The sequence below is a fragment of the Aythya marila genome (genome assembly GCF_965140915.1).
Source record: "Aythya marila genome assembly, chromosome: 6".
Lineage (NCBI taxonomy): Eukaryota > Metazoa > Chordata > Aves > Anseriformes > Anatidae > Aythya > Aythya marila.
Window position 1 is genome coordinate 18,280,106 of NC_139047.1, and position 26,483 is coordinate 18,306,588.

The following is a 26,483-nucleotide window of genomic DNA, read 5'->3' on the forward strand; positions in this document are numbered from 1 at the left end:
AAGCTAAATTAAAAATGAAGAAAAAAACAGAGTGAAACAGATTTTTTTTTCCTTTTTTCTAAAAAAAAAAAAAAAAGAAAAAAAGAAAAAAAAAAGCTTGTCTTAATGCAAAGTATTTTCTTTACAATTACTTTGCCCTCTAAAATATTTTTAAATGAGAACCTTGTTTTCAAAAGATAAACTGAATGTTTTTATTTGAGAGCACTGAAATAAGCCCTAATTACTGGGGCTCATTTTGTTTTGGTTTGTTAATATATTTTTACCTTTAAAGCTACTTTACAGATTCACAGATTCGGAAAATACTTATAATTTCTCTGAAAATGTTGATGTGAATTTAGTATTTGTATAAATGCCTTTCTTTAATGTATTTTCCTTACATTTCCAGCATAATTGCAGATGCATCTGGTGGTGAGTTTCTGTCTACATACATGTAAGACTCGCAAATGGCATGTTTTCTAGTCTGATGCAAGGAACCATCATGAATATTGTCCTGAGTATCAAAATCAATCAGGTATCAGATTAAAGTTATTTTCTCTTTGTTTTGTAATTTATACTGTGTACGTAAATTCTACTTTCTGTTTTATCTCCGCCTTTTAATTTTAATTTGCACAATTAACCCTCACAGAATTCAGCCTTACATATCTGAGAAATTAGCTGAATTTTTGAACCTGATTTTACTTCATATATTTCTTCTGTTTTTGTAACCTTTTTGGTTTGCTGTGGTTTTTTGTTTGTTTAATATTCTAAACCTAGACGATGTCAGGGAGCTTTTGTACTGATGGAATTTCAAAATACTGCCTTATTTATTTGAAATTATTGGTAATTCAAGGAAACAACTTACCTATGTGTAAGATTGAACTTCTCTCTTCTCCATTTTCTAATAAAACTATTAGTTCAGTAAAAAAATAAGCAATTAGAATGTTTCTGGTTTGCATTGGTTTAGCTTTATATTCTAATCTAAACATTAGCTCTGTATACATATCTCTTTACTGTCAGATTTTTTTTTTTAAACAGGTAATTTGAATATTAAAATTAAGATACTTCTAAGGACTAACTGTCAAAGGATTTAAAGTTTTCTCGTAACTCAGAAATACATTCCTAAGTGTGTTTTTATATATTTGTAAATATATTTAATTGCGATACAGACCTTTTTATAGAGTGAGTTCTTAAGCACACTATGAAACAACATTCTTTTTATTGATTTTTTAATGCACATAGCTGTGTACAGACATGAAGTATTTTATATGATTCTCATAGGCTTCCTGATTAAGACAGAGATTATACTTCTATTGTATAGAAACATTTTGGGTTTTGTATAAAAACTGCTTGGTTGGGTAGAAACTAACACATCTAAATGCGAAATTGTGCTGTGAACTCGAGAATTAAAGAAGCTGCTTATCCTCCCAACGTGTGTCTCTTGGTTGACGGATTTCTGCTTTTAAAAATATACAACTTCAAAATGAGGCTTTTCTTGTGACTGATACATTCATCAGCTTTCCGTCTTGTGTGGCTTGTATGGGATTCTCCAGTGGCTTATAAGGAGTGATTGCTTACTGTAACCTTTCCCTTGACTGATCTTACAAGATCTTTCTTCCTCTTCTCTCTGGCTGCCTATTTTTGCAAAACTTGTAGGAGCATAATTGTTGGAAACTCTCAGCCTGTGTCAAATCTGGTTGAACCAGTTGGTCAGTTTTCAAAAGTCCTTGCAGAGTAGGAGACACTTAGAAACAGGCAGACATCATGACAGCAAAAGCTTTCTTGCATTGGAAGTCAGTAAAATCAACAATAACCACAAACTTGCTAAATTCCTGTAAATTCTATAAAACTATGTCACCAGCACTCCAGTTTTCAGGCTGAAAAATGCACTGAGGAGCTTTTTTGTTCTAACAGCTTTCACTAGTGTGGCTCTTATTAGGACCCCCTGCCTCCTTGTCATGCTAACGTCTCCTTATTATGCTTGAGAAACCCAGTATATTCTCAAACCACTGTTTCACAGAATTCTACATTGACATTTCTTCCCACCCCCACTTCATTTTCTTTCATGAGTTTGCCACTGTGGCAAGTGGCTCTGGGGGTTTGGACACTTCAGGAATGGGGCTTGTGAGGTGAACAAAATCATAAGCATTTTCTGTTCAGCCTTCCTGGCGATAAAGACTATTTATTTATTTATTTATATAATGCAGCTTTGAAATTCAACTGCAGGTATTTTACCTTAAGGCTCAGAAGATTCTGGAGACTAAGGACTTAAGAGATTCTTCAAATGGTTTCTCCAGTGTGCTCTGGAGCTGTAGTGTAAGGTAATGCTAACTTGCAAAAATCATAAGTAACATGTTGGCAGGCCAACAGCTCTCAATGCAGGTTTCAGTGATGTTCCATCAACCTTCATTTAATGTTTGTGGTTCTGTGGCCAGAATATTTGGTCAGGGTATTAATTCACAGGATTTCTGGGGAACAGCGTGGTGGGTGGGCTGCAGAAGGTAGACAGAACTAGTTAGTAATTGGCTTTACCCTTCTGCAGACAGCCCTATCCTTGAGGGACCTAGCTCTTAGTGAGCAAGCAGAAAAGAAAGTACTGATTTATGAAAATTAGTCCAGCAAGATAGGCACTGATGTGTATTATTCAACAGAATTGCCCCTCCCTAGAGCTTTGCATGACAGACACATTTGGGAATGAGAGAGGGCAGCCATGCTATGGGGTGGCAGAACCTCACTGGAGTTTCTTTGCTTCTAAAATTTCACTTCTTATCCCATGTTTAGAGTTTGCTGAGGCAGAAATACCACTGCAATGACAACCAGGCAAGCTGAGTACTTCAGCAGTGAGTATTAACACCTTGTTAATAGTGTCAGTACTCAATACTCAGGCTAATAGTTTTCTAACTGGTTTGCTTACAACAATATATTTTTTTAATTACTTACAATAATAATAAGAAGAGACTTACTAGGGTTTGTACTGTAGTCCATTTTTTCTTGATCATAATGCGAGCTACAGGATTTGTATTTCATAGAGGACCTACAAAATAGCAGTAAACACAGTTCTGTCTTTTTGTTTATAATTTGGCTCAGGTGACAGATGAATACAAGGAATGGGAGAATGCAGAAGGCTCAGAGGTGACAATAGAAGGAGAAACAAAGAATAAAGCAGCAGAATTACAGCACTGTTGTTAGCCATTTCTGATTGAACTATTGTATTTTTACCAACTGCTTCTTGAATATGCTGGGGAGCAGCTTAAGGGAACAGAAACAAAACCTGGAGCAGGCACTAACTTACCCCAAACACTGTGGTTCTAACTTTAGAAGTGAAAATAAGTATTGAACATATATATCATCATATACAATAGCAAAGACAAATAGTAGTGTTGCAGGCTTCCTCTGTGGCGCTGCTGGCATGCAGTAAAGTAATTGCCATGTTATACACAGCAATTCAAATGGAACTGAGTCAAACCTAATTAGCTCCTGTCTTTAGAGCATTTCTTCATCTGCAACACTTGTAATCTTTAGGGTCCTGCTGTGCAACTGCAATGTTCTACACAAGATGCAAGCTGCTAGGGGAATCCCATTCCAAAACGTGGTCTAGTTTACCATTATGTACTGTAACTCTTACACTATTGGTGGTCTTTTTTGTTGTTGTTGTTTGTTTTTGTTTTGTTGTTGTTCCTTGCTTTCTTCTACCCTTCATATCTTTACAACCTTATTTTGTGTGGTACTGTATGGCAGGCTGGCTGGTCCATCTCCTTAACGCTGGAGATGTCCTTTATGTATTTGACCGTATCTAGTCCCTGAGCTTCTTTATTGCAGATTTTTGTTCCATATCTGTCTGCAGTCATTGCCTCACTGCCTTCACAAAAAGATTTGTCTCCTCATCTGCTCTGAAATTTTTTTGCTTCTCCTTTTATTGAGCAGATGACATTGATCGTTAAATGCCATTTTGGACTTTAGATCTGCTTTATTTTTTGAAGGAGTGAAATGAAGTAATAAGTTTAAAATACTAATTTATTTTGTATTTTACACAATTAGTCTTATAAAATTGCAGGTACCTTTCTTCTAATGACAGACAACAAAATTGTCCTTCAAAGTTTTAGGCTGTTCTTCAAAATTACTGTTCAACTTATACCAAGTATGACTGAAACACTTCCAGGTCATTCTAATTACTCCTAAATTACAGAAAAATATTTTATTTCAAAAAACAACTTCAAAAACCTACAGAAATACTTGTGAAGCTCCGAGTGCTTAATTAATCTTTCTATTCCTGGCTTTTTGCAGAAGTTTAAAATGAACACTTACGTGTTCTACTTAAAACTGTTGATGAAACTAATGTTACACAGATTAAATACATATTTGGTGAGATTGCAGTTCAGATCACGTGATGAAACTAATATGTGGTTAAAGCAGATAACTTCAACTAAGTAAAAGTTCAGAGAATTAACTTTTACTTAATGCTGAAGACATGGTTTTGTCTCATGCAGGCTTCTTCAGCTCAGCTGATCCCTGTCTTTAACAATATTAAACTGTTACCGTGACAGTTGAGCTGTGCTTTTCCTCACTCCATATCAACAGCGTTCCGCCCAGTCAGTTATAGGGATCAATGAAGTGGCAATGAGAAAGGGAGCCTTACAACCCAGCCCCTCGCCAGTGCCGCTTGCTCAAGATTATCAGTTTCTGTAAGACTTAAGACCAACATTTTCCTGAGTTGGTTAAAGTATCTTCATGGCGTGATGACCAGTTTCAAACTTCTAGTAGCCACCTTCTCTAGAATCAGCGATTTTTCCTCCCACTCCTTGTACTTGTATGGGGTCTCATTAAGGTCAGAATGGGCCTAAGAGGAGAAATTTATGATCTCATCAGTTAGAATATATTCAGGTTGTTTGCTTTTTTTTTTTTTTTTTTTTTTTTAAGAAAAGCCATTTCTAATTTTAAAAACTAATAGTAGAAATCTTAGCTTATCAGTTTCCAAGCTGCTTTGCATTTTGTCTTTGGTGTAGAACATGTGCTTAATGGTTTGTTTTGTTCATCTTGAATGAACAGCAGCAACTGAATCCTCCAGTGTCTACATATATTAACCCAGACCACTAAATACGTACTCCCGAGAGTCTTTTTCCCTGATCAATTCTGTTTTAGACACTCTTCTGATGTTCTCATGGGGAATGCCAGTAGTTCCTTCGCCAACATTACCCTCAAACCATAAGCACAGGCGTGTATGTCCAGTAGGAAAGGGGTTTTGAAATAGTTAACCAAGACAGGAATAGTCATGAGAACATAATTCAATTCAGAAGACACTTCATCATTCTCTGATGACCATTGAAACAGCTTCCTCCTTCATGTATATGCCTTTGTAATCGGAGCAAATACTGCAATAAACTGTACCTCAGTGGCAGTTCGATCAACTGTGTTTGCAGAAGTGCCCTAAATTTTCTTTTTGTCTCGGAAACACTTTCCTCTTTGTCTGTCTTCATTTGATTCATGAGTTCATATACTGCAACATTGATTTATTTTCCCCAAGAAGATTTTGAGTAGCCAATGTCTGCCTTGAAACTTTTTTTTTTTTTTTAATAGGCTCAGATGACAAAATGTAAATGCTTCTTGCTCAGTGCAGACCATTTGCTTACTCACCATTGTTTCACGATCTTTCAAGGAAGCCTCTACAGACTGAATCTGTAAGATACTCTTCCTGGTTTATTGCAGTTTGAGCTATGATGAAATCCCAAACTATTTCACCTTCCCAGACTTCTTGCTCAAATTCCAGAGCTCTTTATCTTGAATTCTTCTGATTTGTTAATCATTGTTTCTGTGAACAGTCATATTATTTCCTTAATATCACTTAACCTAGAATACAGTTCAGAGTCTTTCCTCACTGAAAAATAATTGACCCCAAAAAATATTGTCCCTTCAACCAGCATGGCTAACCAAAATAGCCTGTATGTATAGAATGGGATTTTATTTTTTTAAGACATCTTTGATGCAATTAAATTTGTGTCCATGGTCTGTGTTTAGAATTCTTGCTTTCTCAAGCACAGAATTCAAAACAGGAGGGTATCTTCCCGCTCCAGCCTCCTTTAGGCAGCACCCAATACAAAGGCCTCTCGATTCCCTGGGCAGTTAGAGCTGCTTTGGGCTTTGCTGTTTTGTTGTTCCTGAGCTCTGCCTTTGTTTTTCTTTGAACTGCCTCCTACATCCTGGCAGACTCCCTAAGCAGTACACAGAAAAGTCTTTGCCCAGCGATCAGACTGCAGAGCAACCTTGCATTTACCTTTGTTTTGTGTAAAGAACATTTCCTTTGTATTCTCTTACAGCCCTGAGTATTGAAAGATGTTGCTTAAGCCTTGCATTATTTCAATCCAAGCTACAAACCCTATGAAAAACTAACTCAGGAACACGTGGGAGAAAGATCACTGCTACTTTGTCCTAGGTAAGACCTATGTATTCTCAAACTAAGAAACGTGTCACTCTTAGGTTGAAACTGTTTAAATTATAATGTTATTTAAAGTATTTCTAAGTGTATCTAAGACTGCTACAGGCAGGTCTTGGTGAAATGCCAATGTCCCAACAACATTAGAAAACGGAGGTCTCAAGAATTTTGTCCCTGCTTTGTCTTAGAAAAAATGAAGCATTAGAAAAACTCTGGGAAACCATATAAGTTTTACCATTGATTTGAATAATAAGTCCTTGAAATAATCACTTTCAAAGAGATAAGTACTTAGGCTTTTAAAGAATTCTTACCCTGAGTAACTGGTTGCTACCAGATGAAATGAAACATCACTTTGCCTCTTATAACATACATCACTAAAATTTTTGTTCCACTGGAAATTCACAGCTGAATTTGGAATGAAAAATCTTCAAATTTTGGACTTTCCCACAGGGCAAGAATACAGGATATGGTTACATTTCTTTTCCTTTTAATACTTGGTGTCAGTTATTGATTGATTCCAGGTACTCTGTTTATTTCCTTTAGTACTCTCTTAATTATTTTGTGTGATTTATGTATGTGCCAAGCAGGCAGTGGGTACTGGTGAGTAATCCAAGTCCTGTCCCTGGCTGCGTGCAGGCAGGCTGAAGCCGGTGGCTTTTTATTTGGACTACCAAAGAGGAGAGCTGGATGTACACAGCAGTTGGACCTGGCGCTGAGGGACATGGTTTAGTGGGTGACATTGGCGGTAGAGCGATGGTTGCACCAGATGATCTTGGAGGTCTTCTCCAACCCTAATGATCCTGTGCTGGTGCTGCCTGAGGCTACCGACCACGGGCACCCATCCTTCCCAGAGCCCTCGGAAGCTGCTGCGGGGGGCCGGGCACACCTCCCCTCCCCTCCCCGCCCGGTACCGCCGGCAGGTGCCCGCGGAGCCCTGAGGGCTTCGGGCCGGGCTAACGTAGCGCGGCCGCTCGGAGGGAGGGAGGGAGGGAGGAAGGGAGAGCGGCAATCCCGGAGCCGTTGGCATTCCTTCCCTTCGCTTCCGCCTCGCAGCGCCCGCCGCCCCGGCTGCCGGGACTCGCCCTCACGAGCCGGGGCCGCGGCAGCCCCGCGCGTGCCCGAGCAGCCCCGGCGGCACCCCGAGGCCGGCGCGGCGCGGTGCGGTGCGGCAGGGCAGGGCCGGGCGCGCCCCCCGGCCCCTCTCCCCCCCACACGCGCCGAGAGGAGCGGGGGCGCGCCCGCCGCTCCCTCTCCTTTGTGTGAGAGCGCGCGGGCGGGCCCGGCACACAGCGCGGAGGAGGGCGCTGGGCGGCGGGAGAGGGCCGGAAGGTGGAGTGAGGAGCCGGGAGCTCGGGGCGGCGGCGGCCGGCGATGGCGTGGTGCGGGCGGCCGCTGGGCGGCCAGCGGCGCTGAGGGGAAGGAGCCGGCGGGACCCCCGCCCCCAGGTAGGCTGGCTCGGAAAGTTTGGGGCGAGGTGCCGGGGCGGGGGGAGCCGCGGCTCGGGGGCCGAAACTCGCCGCTCCTCTTCTCCCTGCCGCCCTTCCGGGCTGCCCGCGGGCACCGGGGCCCCTCCGCCTCGCCTCGGCCCGGCCCGGGCCCGGCCGGGCGGCAGGAAGGGCCGGGCGGACAAGGCCCGGCCGTTGGCGGCCGTGAGGGCAGCCCGGCGCCGCCGCGTCCCCCCGCGGCGGGCAGCGGGGCGCACACAATGGGCTCCGGCCCTCGGCGGCCGCCGGGGGGGCTCCCGCCGCCCTCCCCGCCCCGCGGAGCGGCAAGTTTGGGATTCGTGTCACACGCGCTGCCGGGGCCCGAGTTCATTAAAACTCTCCGTGTCCCCGCAGATGGCTGTCAGGACACCGGGATCCGCGGAGCTGCCAGGCGGCGTGGCCGTTTGCGCCTTGTGATTGCTCGTTCGCGCTGCCCGGCTCGATGTGAGCGCGGAGGCTCGCTGGGTGGCCGCCTTCCAGATCTGCCGTAGGAGCCACGCTGCCCGCTGTTGGAAGCTTTGTGCCCCTGAGGTTTCCTTCCCGTTCTCCAGGAGTCGAGGGAGCTTTCTCTCTGACAATGATGAAAACCGAGGGCAAAGGGGAAAGGACTTTAAGAAGTGCTTCTCCACACCGCAATGCCTATAAATCTGACTTCCATGCTATCAAATGCTCTTTTGACGGAGTAAACAATCCCGAAAACACTTCCAACAAAACAGGCTTGCAGCAGAAGCTAAGCGCCTCTTCCAATGGCGGGGGAAATGACCCACACAGTCGAGGTAGGGCTGCCACTTATGGCAATAGGGTTCACAAGATCAAAAGTATGTTTCTGCAAATGGGAGGTTCCGCTTCCACACCCTCTTGTGAAAGCAGTCCACCTGCTGAGACCAAGTTAATCAGCCGGACCACAGCAGCAGAACATGGACCTTCTCCAGGTAGCCCATCTTTCCTCATTGTCCAAAAAAATAATCTACACAATACAAGTACCAGCCCCAACAACAGTCCTGTGGATTCGTTGTCTGTGCCTTCTACTGCCGACAAGGTCATCCGTAGCAATGACGAGGCAGACTTGGATAAAGTTGCCCTGGCAGAAAAGTTTTCGGAGACGAGGAAGCTATTTGAGAGAAATATAAAACAGCGAAGCTCAGTGGACAGATATTCTCCCAGCAAATGTGAAAAAAATGAAGATAAGAGGAGACATGGCTCTGCTTCTGATTACAGCAGCGTGGGGGACCACTTCAGTTTTAATACTGAAGTCAGTCCTCCAGCTGTGCTGGAGAAAGTCGAAAATCAAGGTAATGAGTTGAGGCAGCAACATCCCAATAATGGTTCCAAATCCTCCTTCCTGAATGCAGGACCCATTTCCAGGAGGCTGGAAAGCTTCCTGGGTGACAGTGATACTGAAGAATCCAAAGAAATTTCCAAAAATGATAGTCTGAATCGGGACAATTTGAGAGGACCCTGCGGTTTGGATTCATCTGCTGCTGTTGAAAAATGTCCAGAGAAGACTGCATCCACCAAAGTGCCTGTGACCGTCAGAGATGAGCTGAGTGAGGTACTTGAAAAAGATAAGAAAGAGCAACTGGTGCTTGAGAGAAGCCTGCAGGATATGAGCAGCGTACCTGGTCAGGAAGCAAAGTGGAGAACAGAGACTGTTTTCTCATGGGTTTCCCCCATGGAGGGGACTCGTGTGGAGCTGGCTGTGCAAGATGAAACCTCAGGGCATGAAAAAGAAAGTTTGGAGAAAGATCGTGTTGTTCATGAGGATCAGCTGCTCAAATACCAAGCACAGAAAGAGAAAAGGAGTGACTATCCCTTGGAGGTAGTAGAAGAGTTTGCGGAACGCAGTGAGACCAATCAGGAAGAAGTGAGAGATGGGATGTCTGGGAAAGATGGTCCAGTTACACAAGGTCGGGGTGTTGTAGAACAGGAAGGGGATCCTGAAGAAGATGAGGAGCAGAGGGAGAACTTCAGCGCTTTTGGAATAGAAAATGCAGCTTTTGATGATGATAGGGATGCAGAGCCAGAAAACCAAGGACCTGAAGGCAAAGAAATTTTGGAGGGAGAGGAGGAGTATATGTATGACAGTGAATATGAGGAATTTCCTGGACTTTCTGAAGAGGAAGATCCTGAGCCAGACCGAAAAGTCAAGTTCTCAACAGCTCCTATCAAGGTAAGTTTTTTTTTTTAATTATTATTTTTTATTATTATTTTGCAATCAAAAATAGATAGGAATTACATTTTTAAAGTGTTTTTGTTGTTGTTGGGTTTATTTTTTATTTTTCCCAAAAAGTTCTAACAGCATCTTAGAAAGTGTGACTTTATGGCCTTTTAGAATTTCTTTTTCTGAACAAGAGAAAAGTTGAAGTTAGTCACAAGTGACTTCTAAATCCTAGAAGCTTCATTAATAATATAGTAAGATGTATGAGATTTCACTTGCTTACTGGGCATTTTTAGGAACACTAACTTTTGGGAACAAATACAGACACATGACCTTTAATACTTGCTTTCATTTGTCCACAATTGTGGCATTGCATTAGGAAAGACTTTGCCAGTATTTCTTTGTGTGCAAAAGTTGTTTTAAAAAAACAAACCTTCAGATTCAATTTCATATATTTTCAAACTTAACTGTGAGAAAATATCAAATCACTGGTTCCTGTAATTTTAAAATTATAGAATTTTCTGTAATATATATTATATAATACATATATATAAGTAATGCATAATAATATAATGTTTATATTGGTGTGGTGAATATTCTGTAAGAATATTATTGTTATAAGTATTTTGGGGTTACAGAGTTGTGGAAATGGGACTTACAAGGCAGATTTAATAATGAAAGGTACACTGCTAACAAACTGAGGAGGTTTAGGAGTCTGATCTTCAGTCACTCAAAATACCCCTGGATTGAACAAAGTCATTCCACAGCTAAAACCCCATTTACCTGTAGTCTTGTTGCAGGGTACAGTTATTCTATTCCCACCTAAAGTTTGGGAGTACTAGGAGATGAGGAACAAGGTGGAACTGGAAACCGTCCAGGTTTTTTCAAGCACTCTTTTTCTTCTACTGTTACATGAATGAAAAATTGAATGAAAAATATCATCTACAATAAAACAGTTGTGTTTTTTTTATGCTGTCATCTTTAATAAAGCTTTTTCTTTTTTTTTTTTTTTTTTTTTTTTTGACTGTACTAATCAGAATTATGTGAAAACTTTGCTGACTCTTGTAGTTCCTGCAGCAGAGAGCTGTAATTTCCCAGTGTGATGAAGACACACCAGTGCTGTACCCCAGGAAATGTTTTGGGTGTGGCAAAGTATGAGTTTTGTCACATGCGTTTGTTTTTATAGTTCTTCCATAGACAGGATGGCTTTATATGGCTTTCTTGTAGTTGATGCTGTCTCAGTGGTGACCTGGAGCATGGAAGGGGGAGTGCCACTACTGGAGAGCTGCACAATGAGTGCAGCGAGGGCTGCGAGAGAGCCCAAGGGGCATCAGTCCATTTCCCCATGCATTTGTGCGCCTCCGTGTCACAACAAAGTGGAAGAGTGCAGTGTTGGTCTGCTGTAAATGTGCGTTAGTTCCCTGCTGGCTGGTTTTCTGCTGTAGGCAGGGTTTATCTTTGCTGGAATCCACCTAGAAGCGGTGGCTGTAACAGTCTTTTCCTGCATTGTTGGTTATGGCCATGGCATATTTAGTTCGAAGCATTAATAGTGCCAACCGTGATGGGAGTTCTCATGTGGACAAAACTCGTGTTTTGGTAACTAGCGCTATTCAATTGCAGCTGCTCCTCTGAAAACCACCAAAACCAACCGCTACCAGATTATCAATTACACAATTACACAGTGAAGAAACGAACTCAGTAGCAACTGTTAGTGTATTTTTTTCCATGAAAATAACATTGTTATTACCATGATGCCTGACTTCTGGATTGGCAGAATAAACTGTCCATAATAACAATGTGGCTAAGTTAGGGTGTCTGTGTATATGCTACAATAGTGAAGAGAACTTGATTAATATCTCTATTTAGAAGTTTCTGGTCAGTTGTAAGATTGGCAAGGCTTTTGAGTAAAAGACTGGAGCCCCCAAGACATGTAGAATGAAGCTAAAGCTGTTAGCACTGTGTCTGACCCATGCTGGAGGTCTCTGACTGTTGATATCAGTAGCAGGGCATAAGAACATAACTCAAACTTCAAAATTCAAAATTTCAGGAAAGATGAAACGTAATTATGTAAATACTGCATTATTTTGAGTTGCTCTGTGCCTGTGAAAGTAGGCATAGATGAGGCTTTTTAAAACAAATGTTTCAGTTCTGTAGAAGTTGATGATAAATGCCTGGGAAGATTTCTTACATGCCATGGGTGACCTGACTGCTGCTGTTTGATCTCTGCAGGCCTTAAGGGAGCGTTGGTTGTTTTTCCTACAGTAGTGAAGAGAGTGATACTGTACAGTTATTAGCAGAACTTCACTGGCAGATTGGGGTTGTGTCATGGTACATGGGCTATTTTTAGTCCCTTGTTGCCACATAAGAAGCCAATAAGGAATTTGAAGCACACTCAGATATCCAAGGTATCTGCAAGGGAACTGAATTTGTCTTTGTCCTAAAGTCTTTTCAGTAAACTGTGTAAGCAGTCAACATTATGAACAGTGCAAATAATGTCAGGTAACTGTGCTGTCATCTCTTTATATTTCACTATGCTTTTGTAATGTAGAGATTAAATTCACTTTCAGTTATTTGATCACCTTGAAAGGCTTTAATTAACGAAGAGATAATGACAGAGTGCTGTTTGATGCTTGCGATTCTGAAACTTTCTGTCGTTAAAACAAATGCTTGTTTCCAAATCGACTTTTTGAAGTGTCTTTACCTCTGACTGTGTTAAACTTTGTCATGAAACCTTCAATAGCCCTGCCACTAAGTTCTGTAATGATTTATGATCCTTAGCAATTGTGTGGCTCAGGTAAACTGAAAAGGTAATGCAGCTACTGTTCACTTCTGTAGGTCTGTTTAATTTGCAGTGTTGCCCAGCTTATGTTGCATGGGAGTGTCCGTCTGCAGCTTTGTGAATAAATGAAGAATGCAGCTTACGTGAAGAACACAGCTTAAAATAAATTTAAAAATAAAAATAGCAACAAAAAGCTTCAAAAAGGCTTTATCTTGATACTTGTCACAGTTGAGAAAAAGTTTAAACTTTTTTCTTAACTAAAAAAAGGTAGTTTCATATCTTGTATGTTGTTCTAAGCAGCCAAGCTTCAGCTGCTTTTGAGAGAACTTGCAAACCCTTCATAATGCCATTAGTTCCACACAACAATTAGGGCTGTTTTAGGTACAGCTGGGATACAAATAGTAGTAATCTTGTTCAGGCTGGCATACTGTTCAGTCTTTTTAGTACAGAACTGCTCACTGTGGAAGTTCATGAAACACTAAATTTAGATAAACTTGAATTAGATTTCATGTATAACAGCATAGCTATAAATGTGCTTTTAGGAGATGCACATTTTTTTCTAGATTAATGTGTATTCTCCTGAACACAGCTTTAACAAAATATTTCAGAGTAGTGCTTCAGTTTCATATATACTCTGTCTTTTTTTCTGTAACTGTAACTTCTACACTCCTGGATTTTATACACAGAAAGGGAATTAAAGTACACTAGCTGGTGGAAGATTCCCAGACCCTCGAGTGTCTTCAATAAATAGAGAATGATTGATGACTGCATAAATGGTCAACTGTCAACCATCAGTGAAACACTTCAGTAAAATACTTCTGTGGCAGTAAGAGACAAGTGTGTGACATAGTTGTAGGCTGATTCAGGAAAATAGAAATTTGGTTTGAGAGTAGACAAACAGAATTGCATTGCACGTGGAAGTCATCTTTTTGTTATTGTTGTTGTGTTTCCTGACACAGGTAGGATAAGTTTGTTTCTATTGGGTTTTGGTTGAGATTTTTTGCAATGACAGTTTGTTTGGTTTAACTCATAGATTTTAGGTGTTTTGAAACTCTGTTTATCACTTGTATCAACATTCCAACATTTGTATCTTAACAGTGTAACAGTCTTGCCCCTACAACTTTTCTTCATACTTTTATCTCAAACTTCTTATACTCTCCACAGTATTTTTCAATTAGTTTCACACACACACACACAAAAAAGTTTTTGAATATAGTTTGATTGCATTTTGCCTGCATCTGGGATTATGGCAGTTCCTGCTGGCTGACTTAATGGTGTAGGGTGCTAAAAATCACGGATATGAACTGGAGGAAGAAGGTGCATGTAGGCAGAAGAAACCCCAAGGAGGTGGTGACACAGGGGGAAAGAGGAGTAACAGAGGAGGTGAGATTATTATGGAGAGTGCAGGCAGAGATAAGCAGATGCGTAGGAGACATGTTCATTAGCTCAACAGTTAAGCTGCTGAAAGATTCAGCATCTTTTTGATGATGGCTGCTATTAGCACCTGCAGATACACAACCTGGGCTGATATGAAAGAATGAACAGGCAATAGCTGAAACTTGTTTGTAGTTTACCTTTTGAGAGTTGGAAAAAATGAATTATCCATTTTGTATTCTATATACAACAGTGTATTATTTGGGCATTTCAAGGGTCTTTGGAAGAGAGGCCAGTGCCAGGGTGGGACAGTACAGCAGAAACCTAAGAATGGAAAGTAAGAAAAAGATATGGAGGTTGGTGTAAAAGTTATTGGACAGTTTGATAAACATCTGTCAGTGGACTCGTGGGATTACTCATTAAGTTTATCAGTTTTTAACATGCTAGCGCAGCTAGAAACCTTTAATGTTTGTGGTTTTAAGTCATCCTCTCAGCGATTCAATACTATGTAACCGATTGCATAAAATGATTAGTAGATTTTGCTTTTACTTTTGGTGTTGATAACAGGGAACAAAGTCATTCTGGTTAACCTTTTGGTTAAGAGACTTATTGTGGAACTACTGATTTATTGTTACTTTTAATTGGCATTCTGCTTTCAATATTGGTAGAATTCTGTTTTCTAAAAGAGGTTGGAATGTATGTTACTGTTGTCTCAGATAAATTGAGTCATGTTTTGGCTGTAAATTGTACTGAGGATCTGGAGCAAGGTTGCCCTTATGCCTTTATGTAAACTAACCTGGTTCTTGTGTGTGTTTGCTGGTTTTTGATAAAGTTGAGCAGAGCTACACAATCAAGCCTCCCAGTCCGCCTCTTCAGTAACAGCAAGTGCTACGTCGAATGTAATGATGTATAATGTCCTACCTGTTCAACACTTACCAACCATTCTGAATCAATTAGGAAGAAATGTGTAAATATTGAACAAACAATAAAAACAAAACAGTTGAACAGGGTATTTCTGTTTGCTGATTTAAAGCATCTGATTGCATGAATTGATTTAAATCAGATATAGTCACTTGTCACTTAAGATACAAGTTATGGTAATAAAAATACCAACTTTGTAGCTTTTAGAAACAAGAGGGAATAACACAGTGGTAATGTGGTAATGTCTTCTTTAACTGAAGAGGGAGATTGTAAGAGTAAACTGTAGAGTGTACATTATACTTCAGTGCTACTGTTTCAAATGATTATTCATGTTTGCCTGAGTACTTAACATCTTGCCAGGCTTTGCAGAGGTTATCCATTTGAAACACTGAAGCTGTTCATTACTAGGTAACTTTCTCTGAACCATAGCTTGAATCTTGAATGTATGGCTTTACTGATTGTCAATAAGCTGGAATGTTCAAAGTAAAAATTGTATTTCAGAAGAAATACCAACCAAGTGGTGGAGCCATTGCTTGGCATGGTCTCTAGGTACAGGTGTCAGTAACACTTCAGTGCCTCTCTCTCAGCTCTTAAGTGTTACTTTATCTGCTTTTGTACATGTTATGCTTTTCAGCAAGTATTACAATATCATAGTAGAATTTAAAAGTGATGTTGAAATCACTTCCATTCTAATTAATTGGGAAACCTTTTAGGCAGTTGTTGATTTCTTACTCTTCAATTGCCTTGGTAACATTTTCCTTTTGCTCATGCACAAAATCTACGTAGTAGAAATGAATACAGGAGTGACAGTCTTTGGGACATGTCTTATGACTTGATAACAGAATTCTGTGCAAGCAAAACTTACCTGAAGGGTTTTCCTTCTAAAAATAATTACCTTTCTGCTAAAACTAACATAGTTTTTAAGAAGAGGTTTTTAAGTGCTGCTAAGACTTTGAGTTAAGTGAGGTTATCATTGGTTTTCTGTGATAATACTCTTGTGTGGTAGAACCAAGGTGATACATTGGAGATTTTTAGTTCTGTATGGTAGCAGTAGCTGAGTGGCAGTATCTTTTAGACAGAAATTAACTGAGTTTTGCATTCCAAAAGTGATTCATTCTCCTGGTGTAATGAATGCAGTTTGCTCTGTCTCCAACTAAACATATTTGCTCTTCAAGGACTAAGTATATATTTGAAAATTTCCAAGTATGTATCTTAGCAGTTTAATTAAAATAGTTCTTAAACATTTAGCAGTCTGTGAGAACTTACTTCGTAATAACTTCAAATTATTTTTATTCATTCTGAAGAAAAGAGGACTAGAAGGCAAAAAGAATTTTTTATTTTTTTTTCATCGTTTAGTAGCTTGACTGGATCTAGAAGGCATTGATGTTAGGTTAACCTTCTGGCTTGTGTTGAGACAGTAACTTGTGTTTGCTAAAGCATCACTTTTAAAAATATCACTTGAGCACAAGACCAGCTGGCCCTGCTCGAGCAGGGAGCTTGAGCAAGGTGACCTCCAGACCCTTCTGTGAGTCCTCAAAAAATGCATCCTGCAGGTAGCTGCCAGTAAGTAGGTGGTGGTGGTGCTGGCTGAACTGGGTGAAATCCTCACACAGTCTGGGGTGCTGGGTGTCATAAAATAGTAGCTTACCCAATCTGCAATTATCTTTACTGCTTTAACATGTAGTGTTGTAACAGGTAAATCGGAACTGTGTAGTTAACTTCTGTTAAAATATTTATGGGGTTTTATATAATTTCCATATTTTAAATTTAATTAATCATGGTTAATATCAGCTTGGTCAGATAGCTTTCAAAAACAACAAGCAGCATTGAGGACTTTTTTTTTTAGTCTCTGGAATTTCAATGCTATTTGAAGATTGATTAGAAATTAAAATGTTTATATAGTCCAACAGTACTAAGGAAGGTGAATACAAGCTCTCTACCCTTTCTTATGTAAAAGTACTTCTTTTCAGTAGTTTTTTTTTTTTTTTCGTTTTTTTTTTTTTTTTTTTTTTTTTTTTTTTTGTTGTTTTTTTACATGATTAACGTATTTAGTGACCTGGAGTAAATATGACAGTTACCATCATCCTGCCTTTTAGAAGAGAGAATATTTAGAAGAAATACTGTGGTTTTTGTCTTTTGTTTTTCCCTCTTGCATGCTAACAATTTTACTATCTCTGATTAGCAATGCCTTCTAAATAGTAAGATTAGCATTTCTTTTGTTCTTAATGTGTTTGATTTAGTGACTAAACCCTGCCAGACACAGTGCAGGGATGAACTGTGTTTGGCTTTCTCATCGATCTTCTAAACTGTGCAATTTGTAATTTGTTATTTATTATCCACATTTTAACTGTGTTTAATATTACTTTTGCTACTTGGCAGAAAAAAAAACAACTCACTGAAAAGTTCTGTGTTTTCTACATTAGTATCAGCAATTTTACCATTTCTGTCTAATAAAAGGTGAATACTGTCTTATGGTGCTCTATGTGCACAACAAAATCTTCAGCCCTTTGCCCATTGGTTTCATAGTGTGCTCTTGCTTTTCTTTTTGTTACTGCAGCTTTTGGCTTCTGGTTGTATATCATCAGTATTCTTTTTCCTCTATTCTTAGTAAATTCATGTTCTTCCTCAAAATCATTTTACTCAAGTCAGGTTTTTTAGTACTATTTTGAAACAGCCCTATCTTCTCTTAATTGTGGGATTATGATTTTTAGAACGTTACCTAGATGTCCTTGCACACTTCTCATCTGTCATTTTAAGAGAAGAGTATGAGTTCTTTTTTCTAATGATTTAGTCTTGATTTCAGGAAGGTTTTTCCTTAAGGAGCTAGTGTGTGTAAATGTTAGTAGTCTTCGTTTGCATATGCATGTTTGTGCTGCTATTATGTTATGTATAACAATTATAAAAGTTGCTTGAACCTACTTTTAAATTCTATGATCCATTCCTGTCAGGTGATGAATTCTTATAAGCTATTAATTTTGCATCAAGATGGGCAAATTCCATGAGACTTCCAAGTACAAGGAGGGAATATAATTTTCTTTTCCCCTAATGTATGGACTTGAATATAATTAATTAAGATGCTGATAAGTAAAATTAAGCATATTACATGTAGCTTATTCTTCCTTTCTAGATTTCTGTCTTAATATTCATTATTTGTGTTGTTTATCTTTTTTTTAAAAAAGAATTCAGAAATTCAGCTGGAGCGCTTACTAAAAATAGTAACATGTAACAAGGCATTTCCTTTTCCTGGGAAACCACAGGATTCCCTGCAAAATCAGAAAACTACATCTGGTTGAGGCACTGTAATTGGCAGATGGTGTGGGGGGAAGGGAGAAGAGAAAGATTTGGGAGAATGGCGTTCTAAAAAAGTCATACTATATCAAAGAGATGATGATTCCTTTGATTTCTATAAAATACTTGGTGTATTTACAATATAAAAAGTGCTGAAGTAATTGTTTTGAAACTTCTAAAAAGTTACTTCTGTGCAAGCTGGGAACTGTCTTACAGCAGCAGTACTTACTAAATTGATGACTGTTTTAGAAAATGGGATCTCTAAAAATACCACTTGAATTTCCTTTAATTAATTTAAGCAATTTTCTTTTGATTATTTCATGTTTGGAAGGGAATGGGAGAGCTCTAAAATATTTTTTTTTTTTACCTTTCTTAGGTTTTCAGTACTTACTCAAATGAAGACTATGATAGACGTAATGAAGAAGTTGACCCTGTAGCAGCCTCAGCTGAGTACGAACTTGAGAAAAGAGTGGAAAAAATGGAAGTGTTTCCTGTGGAAATCGAAAAAGGTGTGAACCAAACCTTGAATATTTGCCTGTAAAAGATACTGTGGACACAAAATATAAAGCATTATCTTATAAACTGTTCTTTTGCTGAATTTGGGTCTTGAATTTTTGAATTTATGTTCCAGCTTTCATTTGTGGCTAGTTCTGCTGAACATGGTGAACATTAGCTGGACAGGCCTCCACTAAGTGCAAATTGTAATACTTAATTGAAGTTACAAAGGATGAATATATGCAATTCATAAATACTTGAACTCTTTTCCGATACCATGAAACTTGAATCTAGTAGGCAGTCATAACTACAGAACGAAAAGACTTTCAGTAGTGTCTAGATTAAAAAAAAAAAAAAAAAAAAAAAAAAGCTTGTTTTTAGTATGTGAATTTTTGTATCCTTTGAGTACTTGGAATACTTAGAAACCCCTCACTTCTGGTAAGTGATACATCTTATATTATGTGGCTAATGTTTAGATTTTTGAATCCTTTAGGTGACAGCGGTCTGGGTATCAGTATTATTGGAATGGGAGTTGGTGCTGATCAGGGACTGGAAAAACTGGGCATTTTTGTAAAAACAATAACAGATGGTGGAGCTGCTCAGAGAGATGGACGGTGAGTTTTCCACTGGATTGATTATGCTTTCTGCAAATTTCTAACTGATCCCAATCATTTTCATTTTGTATGTTAAATACTGTGAATAAAACTACAAAAACTAAATTCAAGGGAATACATATTACAATTCTGCTTTACGTTAATTTTTTAAAACACTGTTATTTGACTTAACATAGAACATTTTTGGAAGATAAGCTTAAGTCTTCTTACAGCATATATGCGAAAAGCTTAAAATATGTCCATGAGTAAAAGTGCCACAAAATCAGATTGACAACCCAGGATACCAGTCAGCCTGTGAATAGTATAAAATAGCAAGGCAAACACTATATAATTTTTAATTGGTGATCTGCATAGTAATTGAGGATTCAGAGATTTTTTTTAAGCAGTGGATTCCTTGGGACTCAGACTTCCTCGTTGTAAGTACTAGGGAGTTTTAAGTGATATTTATCATATAAAATAATTAGTCAAGCCAAAATATTTTTGTTGACTAATAGCTAAATGTTTATTTTTACAGAATTCAAGTAAATGATCAGATTGTTGAGGTTGATGGCATAAGTCTAGTAGGAGTTACTCAGTTCTTTGCAGCTACTGTATTAAAAAACACCAAAGGCACAGTGAGGTATGTATTTTTTCTATCAGATAATACCTTCTATTTAATTGTAATTTTTCATTAATGAAGAATACAAAACTATAATTTGAAAGTTTTTACAAAAAAGTTGTTGAAGTATGCAGTATGGGAAACTAATCTCTTACACATATCTTAAGCTTTTTGCTGAAATTTAACTAGTTTTTTTTTCTGTAGGTTTCTGATTGGTAGAGAAAAGCCAGGGACTCAGAGTGAAGTAGCCCGCCTCATTAGTGAGACTTTAGAGCAGGAGAGATGTCTGTATGAGCAGCACTATGTTCATGATGATACAGAGCAGGTAAGATATCATACATGTGTACATATTTTTAATAGTATATGATTAGTGCTATATGCAATAACTTCTGCAAATGGGATACGTGTTTTTTTGAATCAGATTGAAGCAAGAAGAATAAAACAGGCAAATTGATTAAAAGAGAAGGTGCAAACTTCATACATTAGTGTTATCAGTATATTACGTTGGTTTTATATGTTATATACATGAATAGGTATATGGTTATCAATATGTGCTGTTCTTGACGTATCAATAATCCAAAAGATATTTTTAAGCATGAGCTGTGACTGGTGTTGTCCATGGCCTACTTAGCTCTGTTTTGTGGAATTTTGATGAAAATGTTTGCAAGTCACCTTTAAAGCTTATCACTGATAGAAGAAACTAAAAAGGAATAGTAACTAGCTGACAAGTTTTGCAGTTGTTGCATTTTCCCCCTGTACTCGGCTCTGGTAAGGCCGCACCTCGAGTACTGTGTTCAGTTTTGGGCCCCTCGCTACAAGAAGGACATGGAGGTGCTTGAGTGAGTCCAGAGAAAGGCAACGAAGCTGGTGAGGGGTCTGGAGAACAAGTCCTACGAGGAGCAGCTGAGTGAGCTGGGCTTGTTCAGCCTGGAGAAAAGGAGGCTCAGGGGCAACCTTATTGCTCTCTACAGATACCTTAAAGGAGGCTGTAGCGAGGTGGGGGTTGGTCTGTTCTCCCACGTGCCTGGTGACAGGACAAGGGGGAATGGGCTAAAGTTGCACCAGGGGAGTTTTAGGTTGGATGTTAGGAAGAACTTCTTTACTGAGAGGGTTGTGAGGCATTGGAACGGGCTGCCCAGGGAAGTGGTGGAGTCACCATCCCTGGAGGTCTTTAAAAGATATTTAGATGTTGAATTTAGCGATATGGTTTAGTGGAGGACTTGTTAGTGTTAGGTCAGAGGTTGGACTTGATGATCTTGAGGTCTCTTCCAACCTAGAAATTCTGTGATTCTGTGATTCCTTGGTTGTGTGCTTTCGATATTGCTGCTGCAACCATAATGTAAAGTGTGTGTGTGCTACTGGATGTCATGATTTTTGTGTTTGTTTTAGGACGATGATTATGATGACGATGATGATACATATGAATCACATTTACATGAAAAATCCGTAGAAGTTTTTGATCTTCCTGAAAATGAAGATATCAGTTTACCGCTGGATATGGATTCAGCACAGTCTCTTCTTAAATTTAAAGAGGTATATTAGTAGCAGTTTGTTAGTCTTTGTGGTGCACTAGGGAGCATTTGAACATTGTGTAATTTTGTGAAATGTTCATGTCCCCCTTATTGTGGTTTTGTGTTTGTTTTCCCACTAAACACCAATAAGTATCTCTTGTAAATATCCCTTGAAATGTAGGTCTTCTGTAACTTTCTGATCGCAACTTCCCTAAATTTATATTAAATGATCCTTTGATTTTAAATTAAACAACAACAACCTCTACCAACCCCACCCCCCCCAAATAAAACACCTCCTGGAACAGGAGTTAGAACGCAAGACCACCTCCTCACTCGTTGTGGTGTCTGAACATTGCATTAAATAGATATGATGCTTCTCATAGTTTTTCTTTGGCCCATTGGAATTTGCATTTTGGAGTTTCAACTTGACACAATTGGAAAATCAGTCTCCCTTTTCCCTGTGTGTTTATAAAGGAGCTTATTTGTCTTATTCAGAGCTGTGGAGTTTAGTCTGGGATTTAACTGGTGCATTGCTTGGCATACAGGGACCTGTGTTTTTTTGGTAGGTTTAAGTCCCTGTCATTTTCACTCTGGGGGAGAAAAATATACTGCAAAGAAACTGTTTAGTCTTAGCTTGGAACTTTCAGATACTATTTTTCATACTTATTTTTTATAAAGAATCAATATTTGCAGACCTCCTTAAGTTTGCTCTCTTGGTAATATTGATGATTATGTTGAGGAATTTGAAATTTCATACTGTCGATCTCTGGGAACATTTACATTTTCTTGGATCGGTGGCATAGCAGTAGGGTATGGCATTTTTAAAAGTGTCATATTTACTTGGGATGCAATTAGATTCCTAGCTAGAATCATTACCACACTGTTACTAACATAATATAATCAAGGATTTTAAGTCATGGATTCATTTATTTTAATGTTTATTCAGTGCACTATGCTTTACCAAAAAAAAATAAATAAAATCACAAATCAAAAACAAAAACCCAAGGTTACAGAGAGAAAGTAAAATACAAGAAACAACTGATGTTTGTCAAAACAAACAAACAAACAAACAAAAAAACCCACTAATCGTTATGTTTGGCTTAGATGTAGCCTTTATCCATCTATAATAATCCTGTGAAGATTTGTGTTGTGAAGTACAAAGCTTAATTTTAAAACAAAGCCAGTACATTTATTTGTAAGTGCTGATATGTAAAATATATGTGTGTATATATATATATGTTTAGTACTTTTACAGTTTTACTTGATTCTATGTGTAAGTTGCCATCATAAGTGCATTTCTGCCATTTCATTTTCCTGGCACACTGAAACATTATTTTAACCTCCTCACTTTTCTTAATGTATAGAAAAAATATATTTTTAACTCTAGGTGATCTTGTAGTTTAACTTATATTTATTTATTTAAAATTAAAGCTCCTGATTGCTTCTCCTGTAATTGACAAATAATTAAGTTGACTTCATGCTACTATGAAAATGGTTTGAGGAAGAAGGAGATCAGACAAATACTAAAAATAAGCATTTTGAGTCCCATTTTGTGTGTAATCTCATGAAGTTTTTTTGTATATTTCAGCTACAATTAAAACATGCAGTAACAGTAGCTGAAGTGAATCAATTGAAGGAGAAGGTAAGTTTTCAAATACTTTATTATTTAAGTGTTTATATTTTTATTTATTAATAATTATTGTTACTATTTTTAACTGCTAATTTTACCAGGAGTAAGCTGAAAGCAGAAGACAGTGATCTGTTTTAGGCCTTAGGCTGTAAGTACTCTGTGTTAAGTGAGACAAGCATTTCTGAGCTGAAGAGCAATACTTAAATGAAGGGAGGAGAGAAAAAAAGGTGTCATTATAAAACAAATGCTTCAGTATTACTGCTTAAAGTAAAATGGCATTTAGCTGAGTACCATATGAAACAAGTTCTGAAACAAATACAAGAACATTTTTAGTGGAGAGAACTTGTGTTTTCTGTGTATAGATTGGCAGACAGTGCCTAACTTTGTTACCAGAAAGCTATTTCTGTTACCTTCTTTCCCTCCCTCAAGTTTCTGACCAGCTTTGGGGGGGAGAACTTCTTCCAGCTTTTTTTTCAGTGAGGATTGGTTTGACACTTCCGGCTTATCTGAGAAAGCATTTCTTGTTCATTTTGCCACCTTTTTCACTGATGGAAATCTGTTTGTGGCCTTTTTCTAGAAATATTTGCTGGTGATGAGCAGCTACTTTTATTCATTTCTCTTCCATGTTCCCTTGGCAAGAAATGTGTACCCATAAGACAAGTCACAGCGTGTTTGGAGAGGGCAGCAAGAGACAGGGAAGGGATAATGCTTGAGACTGCAATAATTCTGGATAACAGTATCTATTGTGGTTTTTCCTGCACATTGCAAACATTTAGAGCTCGAGGTATAGAGAGGCAAGGCAGCTATAACTTCTTTGTTTTCTTATGGTAGTTCTAATTTTGCTTTCTGACAGTGCTCTTTCTTGCAGTTTTATTGACCTTTGACCCACTGGATTGCTAAAACTGAGAAAAATGTTGGCATTAATACAAATTATTGCCTCATTTTTGTAATTCGAGAAATTATTGGTCCTTTCAACATCTCTGTTCCATCAGCAGGTGATCTTAACTAGTTTCAAAAGCAGGAATTTTCTAAGTGTATGTAGTGTTCCCTAGGAGGCATGGACAAACTAGGCAGCGTCCTGCCTGGTCATTGCTCGAATGCCAGAGAACTTCACGTAGGGTAACATTCCATGTTATAATGTGACTGCTGTTAATCTGAAGAGGACCCATCTCTTTCATTTGTTAAGGAAATTGTTATTTTTCTTGTTCATTAGCTTGAGGAAAGAAATCCATGGGTGTATCATAACTTGTTGGGAAGACCTTGTCTCCCTGTCTTACTATAGTAACAGGAAAGACTTACTGTTTCCATTAGCTTTATTAAACAAGATGTTGGTAACAAAGTAGTAGCACAGGGAATTTGTCTTTATACGTGTTAAAATTCTGTAACTTCATTTGCCTTTGAAGGTAGAAAATGAAAATGTCTGCAAGCTGAGATGTTTAGCTCTTTAAGTCCAATATAATCTAAGAAATACATTTTCAAATACATAGAAGAGCATATTCACTGCTAAAAAGCATTTCTGGGGGAAAGTTGTGATTCTCACCATTGGGATTGCCACATTGATTGCCACAAAATACAAAAAAAAATCAGTACTAAAAGCCAGTTCAGTGCTAAAAGCCATAACAAAATTTAATTTCAATGCCTGCATTACTTCCAAAAACAGACATTTTTAAAAAGCACTGTTTATTCTAATTCAAGTTAGCATACTTATAGAAATGGCGTTTTGACATGCGGAATCTGTGTTCGGAAGGAACTGTTCTGGAGAGTTTAGAGAATTTTGGATGCTTTCAGTTTTCTACAGAACAATCCACCTATTAATGGTAAATGAATTTGTTTTGTGTGCTGAGGACACTGCTACAAGATAGAGGCTTCCTTAGCTAGCAGTTGGATAACCCTAGCTAGTCTAATGAGCATGTTTTTTGTTGTTTGTGTTTATTGTTCTTTTGTTTGTTTGTTTTAAGGGACAATATCTCTGTTCTTTTAAATTGTAAAGTTTCAACATGACTAGGGTATTTTTAAACCAAAGAGACAAAACTTCCTGAAATATTTTAAAAAAGAACACAGGGTTTAACTGTCACACTTGCTAAAGTTAACTAGAAGAAATGTATATGGAATCCAGTCTTCCTTTTGATTTTGTGCTCTTGTGCTTTGAGAGAGTTTAAGGAATCCTTTCATTCTAACTCTGTACATTTCCATTACAGAGACTTGGAAGCCTGTATCAGCAAATAGTAAAGGGGAGGAAAAAGCTGTCTTAATCAGATAATCCTGCCTATTTCTTTAGCAGAAAAAAAAAAAAAAAAGCTATGATTTCTGTATGTTTTCTTTATGTGATTGGTGGCATCTCTGTGCACAGATTTGCTTTCTTTGGCTTAAAAGCTGTTTATAAGTATAAAGTCTAAGGCAAATTGAAAGGTTAACAGGAAGCAAAGACTGGCTCAATACTGTGTCAAAATAGGTCTCTTCAGAGGTATTTAGAGATGGCAAGGTATTTAACAAGTCAATGTAAGAGACAAAGATTTTATTCATTATTTCTCTTTTAAAAGGAAGCAATGCTAATAAGGAAGTAATAAAAGACCCCTGAGATTGAGTTCTAAAACTTACTTGTATTAACAAGCATTGGAAGAGTTGATACAATTTCTTCAAAAGTTTGGTGTCTTGTTTTAATATTACTGATAAGCATGTAATTGTTTTTAGTTACTCTCTACTAAACATGTACTTTTTATTTCATCATTTAGTTTACATTAATTTCTTACATCTTAATCTTTTCAGTTAAAAATTGTTGAAGCAGAAAAAAATGAATGGAAATTAAATCGAAACCAACTTCAGCAAAACTTAGAGGAAAACAAAGAGAAAATTAAAAAGTTAGAGACTTACTGGTTGGAAGCTCAGAGTTTATGCAAAACGGTGAATGAGCATCTTAAAGAAACTCAAGAGCAATATGATGCCCTTGAAAAGAAATATAACAAGGCCAAGAAATTGCTCAAAGATTACCAACAAAAGTAAGTAACTCTATTTCTTGCTTCTGTATTTTGTACATCATGGGAGGAAAATTGACAACAATATGTAGAGTTGTGATTTGCTTAACACACTCTTTTTCATTTGATGGAGTTTAGGGAAGCAGTGGCCTGTACATGCTGAATTCTTCCATACCTTAAGTCAAATTCTGGAAAGGTTCTTCAAAAATTTTGCTGCTGCTTTTGATTTTAAGCTTAGGAAAAGTAATATTTTAAT

At 38.2% G+C, this 26,483-nt stretch overlaps 1 protein-coding gene across 5 annotated transcripts in view; it reads left to right on the forward strand.

The window, feature by feature from the left end:
* The first annotated feature begins 7,467 nt into the window (after nucleotides 1-7,467).
* The window catches only part of LOC309879618 (neurabin-1-like), a 43,118-nt gene continuing 24,102 nt past the window's right edge, over nucleotides 7,468-26,483 (forward strand). For all 5 annotated transcript variants that reach the window (XM_082763503.1, XM_082763506.1, XM_082763504.1 and 2 more), the window contains exons 1-9: nucleotides 7,468-7,848; nucleotides 8,242-10,057; nucleotides 18,784-18,916; nucleotides 19,396-19,516; nucleotides 20,031-20,135; nucleotides 20,319-20,439; nucleotides 21,504-21,647; nucleotides 23,214-23,267; nucleotides 26,022-26,251. In XM_082763503.1, the coding sequence (XP_082619629.1) occupies nucleotides 8,465-10,057; nucleotides 18,784-18,916; nucleotides 19,396-19,516; nucleotides 20,031-20,135; nucleotides 20,319-20,439; nucleotides 21,504-21,647; nucleotides 23,214-23,267; nucleotides 26,022-26,251 (2,501 nt within the window). In that variant the 5' untranslated portion in view covers nucleotides 7,468-7,848; nucleotides 8,242-8,464. The remainder of the gene's footprint in view (nucleotides 7,849-8,241; nucleotides 10,058-18,783; nucleotides 18,917-19,395; nucleotides 19,517-20,030; nucleotides 20,136-20,318; nucleotides 20,440-21,503; nucleotides 21,648-23,213; nucleotides 23,268-26,021; nucleotides 26,252-26,483) is intronic.